Source organism: Eucalyptus grandis, chromosome 11 (genome assembly GCF_016545825.1).
Source record: "Eucalyptus grandis isolate ANBG69807.140 chromosome 11, ASM1654582v1, whole genome shotgun sequence".
Classification (NCBI taxonomy): Eukaryota; Viridiplantae; Streptophyta; class Magnoliopsida; order Myrtales; family Myrtaceae; genus Eucalyptus; species Eucalyptus grandis.
Window position 1 is genome coordinate 37,536,592 of NC_052622.1, and position 6,583 is coordinate 37,543,174.

General features: G+C 40.7%; 1 protein-coding gene and 1 long non-coding RNA gene across 3 annotated transcripts; one reads left to right on the plus strand and one right to left on the minus strand.

The window, feature by feature from the left end:
* Positions 1-124: 124 nt before the first annotated feature.
* Positions 125-1,656, minus strand: LOC120289991. 2 transcript variants are annotated; one of them, XR_005547796.1, is made up of 4 exons: positions 1,512-1,656; positions 1,093-1,326; positions 873-947; positions 125-770 (listed from the first exon to the last, which is right to left on the minus strand). It is a non-coding gene; the product is annotated as an uncharacterized LOC120289991 (long non-coding RNA). The 2 variants fall into 2 exon arrangements; XR_005547795.1 differs by having other exon boundaries at positions 873-1,326.
* A 704-nt stretch (positions 1,657-2,360) lies between these two features.
* On the plus strand, positions 2,361-6,053 carry LOC104446161 (disease resistance protein RPP8-like). The gene is made up of 2 exons (XM_018873181.2): positions 2,361-3,372; positions 4,330-6,053. The coding sequence occupies exons 1-2, from the start codon at positions 2,361-2,363 to the stop codon at positions 6,051-6,053; spliced, it is 2,736 nt and encodes a 911-aa protein (XP_018728726.2).
* Positions 6,054-6,583: the final 530 nt, after the last annotated feature.

Here is a 6,583-nt window from a genome sequence, read left to right on the forward strand (position 1 = left end):
ATCTCCCCTGGGCATACTTTTCAGCTTTGTTCAGGAACCTGCTATCTAGAAGTTTCCAGCTCATATCATACAAGAACACCTGGTAATCTAAGCCATATTTGTCATATTTTTGCTAATCCGCTGAGAAAGGTATGCGTCATGAAGAAGAAAACAAACTATTAAAGGAAGGAAGAGATGACATTTAATTCAGGAACAAGATAGCTGGAATTATCTAAGGGTGAAAATCCGAAGGAGATGTTGACTGTAGAGCTTGACCTGCCTAGTCATAGATCCACTGCTCATACAACACAAGAAGCCATCATGATATTTCTTCGACTTTTGAGTTAAAGTATGTTGTATACAAGGCATACCAATCTACATCAAAAGGAATATCATGTCAATTGCCGTGCTGAGACAACAGTAACACACTCGAATATAACTGCATAGAGAATATGCAGACCAGTTTTCTGAGAGATGTTTGCATAGAGATAAGCCATGAAAATATATGAAACCGTTGTGATTGCAAAGATTTGATATACAAAGCATCAGAGTTGAGAGAATCCTTATTGACCTTGAAAAGACTATATGTTGTGTAAAGATGTGCAGAAACTGTACCTCAGAGAAAATCAAGAACGGATTTACAATCCAGGAGATACATGAAGAGAAAGACACGGCCTGGCATGGGCATAGATGAGTCAGCAGGAGTCCAAACTCACCTGCGGTACTTGATGTCCTTGAGTTTGGACTCGCCTGCAATATGCCGTACTTGTTCATTTCATTCTTCTTGAATTCTGGGAATCAAAAAAAAAAAAAAAACACGCGTGCTAAGTTTTTTATCCAGCATTTACTTGCAATTAAGAGAGAGTTAGATTATGTAGGATTTTATCATCAACCTCTAATAATTTTCTGCGATGGGCTCAGGCGGATTCTCTGCTGTTTATCCTTCTCCACTTTGGTCTTCTCATCTCCTTAAAAAGAAAGCCAAGTGTATTATACGATTACACAGGTAGATGATGAGCACAACATTGCGAAGGTACAAGCACGAGTTGTCAAATTTTAAACCAATGGAGACACCAGCATTAAGAAAGACAAATATGCAAGAACAGACAATACCGGTGCAATTGGACACGTCGACGAACTTGTTCCTGTGAAGCAAAGCCGTTCACTTAGGAACTTTCTTTTCTCGGTTATGAATATAAGTATCATCCAGGGGCTTCTGCCCTCCTTCAGGCTCTCCAACATCAACCAAATAAGCATGAACGTCAGCGTCTCACCAGAACAAACAACTTCATCATTCTCCGAGATCCTGCATTCCAACAGCTGCTCGCTGTCATCATACAGCATTACCTGTCAAACATCCGACCATCAATCATGCAACGACCGAATCTACTCGGAACAAGCTCAATCCTGGAGAGCCTAACGACCAGGACAGAGCAATCGGCGATGACTGACAAGATCGAGATCCCAAGCAGCATCCAGACGTTGCCATCTAGTTCGAGCGAGCAAGCTAAATTCAGGGAAAGAACATTCACATATCGATTGCGGAGGAGTGGAGAGAGAGGAAGCCGCTGCGGTAGAGCTTGCGCTTCTGCTTGAGGTGCTTCGTGAAGGTGACGTTCCACTTCGTCGGAGCCTCATCCATGGCGGTTTCTACATTTGGGGGATGAAGAAGAAAGATCTTCTAGGGATTTGCGAGAGCTGCGAGTGATTTACTGCGAGAGTGATACCGCTTCTGAGAACTTAAACGGTCGTGGCGGGAGATGAATTATTAATATGAGCGCGAAACGAGCTTAAAAGACTCTTGTGGAAGACTGATGATGACAGCATTTTTGTTCCGCTTTTTCTTTTTTCTTTTTTGCACTTTGGTCCTAACCTATTCTATAATTATTTGATTCTATCTAATCAAGACCTGATTCAGCTAGGTTTGATTATTCGGCTTTTTTTTTAATCTATTATACGAACTAAACCAAAACTACACGAAATTTTGGTTAATTTTAACACCCTGTATGCACAAGTTGCGGGACCCTACTCCCTCACTAACACGTCCTCGCCCCAATCCTAATTGATTCGCTTTTTTTTCAACATGACATTCAAAGATACAAAAGCATCGTATTCACGATTGCTGTCAAGCAAGTTCTTTACCCTTTTGAGAAGTTTAATTACATTCCGTTGGGGTGCTTTTCTTGCGCCGGTGGATGTAGAATATGTAACTATCGATGCAATATGCAGCTTTCTAAGTAGTTATTCCTTTCCTCTCTTCTTGGCAACCCGCGGGCCTATGTGTATGTTCTCAGCTTGTTAACGCATCGGAAGTGAACTCTCAAAGTCATTCTCTACTAGAAAACTCCACTGATCATAGTCTAAGTAGCGCTGCAATAACAATGGCCGAGTTTGCTGTTTCGTCGGTTGTGAAGACAATAGGAAATCTGCTCACCCACGAGGCCAGATTCTTGCGGGGCGTGGAGGGCAAGATGGAGGACTTGCAAAAGGAGCTGAAGCTGATCCAGGGCCTGCTGAGGGATGCGGACGCGAGAGTTGAGAACGACCAAGCTGTTGGAGAATGGGTCGCACAACTCCGAGACGTTGCCTGGCATGCCGAGGACATCATCGAGGAATACATCCTCAGAGTCGCGCCGAAGAAGGAACAATACATCGTCAAAGCGTACCGTGGCCTCGTGGCAAAGTGCTCGTGCTTGCAGGTTCATGCGGTGGAAACGGAGATCGATAGCTTAAAATCCAAAATCTCCAATCTGAGAATGAGTATGCTGAATCATGGCATACAAATGGTGAATGAGGGCGAACGCAAACGCACGAGAGCTTCAGCGTCGAAACCGATCTATGCCTATTTCGAGGAGTATTTTGTCGGGAGGGAAGATAGTGTTCAGGAGTTGGTGAAAGAGCTGTTGAAGGATGGAGAACAACACAGAGTTATTACTATATGGGGAATGAGTGGTTTGGGTAAAACTTCACTCGCTAAGAAAGTCCTCGCTCATGACAAACTGAAGAACAATTTCGACGGTTTTGCTTGGGCTTGTGTATCTCAAGTATACCACTCGAAAGATATCTTGGTGAAAATTCTTATTGAGTTGATCCCTAATCAAAGAGAGAATGTTAAGGAGATGATGGATGATGAATTGTTCAAAGCCCTATATGAGATCCAATTAAAGAAAAGATGCATTGTGGTTCTTGATAATATTTGGGCCAAAGAGGCATGGGATAGTCTTCAAGCTGCATTCCCGGTCAAGGGCACAAGAAGCAAGCTATTGATAACAACTCACAATAGAGAAGTAGCAGAGCATATTGATCCTCACGGTCTTTTCCATAAACCTCGATTCTTATCGAATGAGGAGAGCTGGGATCTGCTGAAGAAGAGGGCGTCTCTTGAAACGAAAGGTAAGGCTTTTTTAAGGTTATAATTATTATAGTGGTTCGAGAGGTTATTATAGTCAGAGACCGTGTAATACAAAGTACTTCATTGCACAGTCTGGCCTTTTACAAGGTTTAACAATTTGTGAATCAATAGTTAATAGGGAGTTCAAAAAATTGACTTGTGAAGTAGCCATCGGTATTTTGATATTTGGGGGATGAGATTCTTCTTTTGTTGCTTAGAAGCTAGCGATTATACCCCTAAACACAAATCCAGAACTTTATTCTTCCTTTCCTCCGATGATGGAAAATGTGGAAGAGGATTTTATATAGCCAACAATTTAAGCTATTTTGATGGGAATTCATGAAACGATGGAGAGCCAAGCTATGTTCCTTCTTCATAGGCTTCATCTGAGGTAAACCCCTTTTGGAATTGTGAATAGTTGGTCCAATAATAAGAGTTGGGATTGTTAAGAAAATCATGAATCATGTAACAAAGGGGGTCCTTAACATAAAGATTTTACTATTATATCATGAATCATCATGTAACAAAAGAGGTCGTTAACATTAAGATTTTACTATTATTTCCGTTGTAATGGAGATTACTAACACATTCAAATTATGAGAGATTACTAGTACACTCAAGTTATCCCTTCCATTGTTTCGTTTGTCTTCATCAAGTAGATTATTGTCGTCATACATTTGCTTGAGTTACTTAATTCAAGCCACTGATGGCAAAGAAAATGCATTCCACTAGTTAATTTAGGATTCTTGATCTTCTAGATGGAGGCATTTATAGGAGCTTTGTTGTAATCCCTAAAGGCTATCCCCTTACAAATGCATAAATGAACCACATATTATAAAGAACTATAGCATTGTACTTATATATCTAAAAGTAGATATCCGTCCTTGAAGTTATCTTCTTATTACAATTGCATTTTCCTATGATTACTAAGTTCCAATTTGTTGCTTGATATTGTGTAGTGATGGATGAAAACATGAAGATGTTAGGATATAAGCTCCTTGAGAAGTGTGGAGGATTACCCTTGGCTGTCAACGTGCTTGGTGGACTTCTGGCGGACACCGAATGGGAGACGATTTACAAAGACATCAATTCGCATTTTGGTGATAAGAGTGATATATTTAGAGTGTTGGCCTTAAGCTATGACAATTTACCACAACATCTAAAGCCATATTTCCTCTATTTGGGTAGCTTTCCGGAGAATACGGAAATCCCTGCAACGAAAGTTCTTCAAATGTGGATTGCTGAAGGCTTTGTGTCGCCCAATCCATATGATGAAGATGTCGCAGAGCAATATCTAATGAAGTTTGCAAATAGGGGAATGGTTCAAGTACGATTCACCTTGAGTGGAAAGATCAAAAGTTGCTGCCTCCACAATTTGATGCGAGACATATGCATATGCAAAGCTAGGCAGGAGAAGTTTCTAACCATTCTTGAAAATCAGCAGGACAATGAAATAGAGGATTATTTTTCTTCTTCTTCAATGGCAATTGGAGACAAGTCAACTTGGAAAACACGAAGGCTTTCTCTCAATATGCTTATGAGTGACTCACGAGTAAGACAAAAAGAAAACAATGTGCTTCACCTTCGAGCTATTATGTTCTTCAATTCTAGGGAATGGGTGTGGAAGCAATTTGAAGATATTATTATCAATTGTAAGTTTCTCAGAGTTCTGAAGTTAGAAGGTATGATAGGAAATTTACCTGAATCAGTGGGAGACCTAGTCCGTTTAAGGTACTTAAGTTTAGAAGGATGTATGCTTGAGGACTTGCCACAATCCATGGGAAACCTTGTTTGCATGGAATACTTGGACCTGCAAGGACTAGAACATTCCAAGGTGAATGTGCCAAATGTGTTGTGGAAGATGAGAAGGTTGAGGCATCTTCACCTTCCCAAATATTTTGCCGAGAATGGCCAGAAGAATTTGCGGTTGGACTCTTTAGAGAATCTACAGACATTGAGGAACTTTAATCCAGAACACTGCAATGTAAATGATTTAGGCAAACTGACAAATTTGCGAAAAATTATTGTCTCCCTCCAGTATGGTTCTTATCAATTGAAGATAATTCCACAACTTGCTCATTTCACTTTCAAACATCTTCAATCCTCATCTTTTGAAATCTTAAACCAAATTCGTTCATTCACTGAAAATGAATTGAGTAATTTGTCTAGTTATCACCTTTCTTGTAAACTGTTCATTAAAGGAGGAATAGAGAAGTTACCAGAGTATAAGAATCTACCCCAACAACTAAGAAAGCTGGTCTTATTGGATTCCCAACTCAAAGAAGATCCAATGCCAACGCTAGAGAAATTGAATGACATGGTTGTTCTCCAACTGATGAATAGGGCTTTTGTGGGAAAGGAAATGATTTGCTCTGCAGGAGGCTTCCCTCAACTCAAGCATCTAGTTCTTCATGATCTGCCAAATTTGGAGGAGTGGAGGGTCGCTGAAGGAGCCATGCCTCATCTTTCTAAATTAGGGGTCAGCGGTTGTCCCAAATTGAAGACGGTACCTGGAGGAGTCTATAAATATGACAGTTCTATAGGTGACCATTTTTCGCGAGATGAACATTTGTTTCAGCAAGACGAGCATTGGCAGCAAATTGTCATGACGAGGAGTTTTCTTATCAATGTGAGTATCGCTCCACTTCTTGCTAGAAGAATTAATGTGAGGGATTTAGTATAATGACTGAAAATGGAAACTTGATGTGAAAGAGTGATGTGTCACCGAATATTGTTAGGTGTTGGAATAGGACTCACTTTGTTAAAACATAATTATGGTTTATGTTATTACTTTGTATAGATTCGGTATAGGAAAACCATAACTTACGTAACATTACTCCTAATTAATATATAGGGAAAATGTCATAAATGGTCCCTATACTATTACTTAATGTGCAATTTAGTCTCTAAACTTTCAATCAGCTCAATTTGGTCCTTGAACTATTGATAAATGTCCGATTTGGTCCCCGAACTTTCAATCGCCTCAATTTGGTCCTTTAACTATTTGATAAATGTCGATTTAGTCCCCGAACTTTCGATCGGCTCAATTTGGTCCCCGAACTATTGATAAATGTTCGATTTAGTCCTTAGTTACTGTTTTCCTTCTTCTCTCTTCCCTTCGTCGGCTCCGGCGAAAGGAAGCCGGCTCGCGCGGGGTCCCTCGCCGGCTGGCCCTCGCCGGACGCAGGCGAGGGCGGCCCTCACCGGCCTCGA

What these genes read in the sequence shown, in the direction of transcription:
- LOC104446161 (XM_018873181.2), top strand. Translation starts at nt 2,361, where the DNA reads ATGGCCGAGTTTGCTGTTTCGTCGGTTGTGAAGACAATAGGAAATCTG. An exon ending in GGCGTCTCTTGAAACGAAAG is followed by an intron (nt 3,373 to 4,329) that starts GTAAGGCTTTTT and finishes GATATTGTGTAG; the next exon opens with TGATGGATGAAAACATGAAG.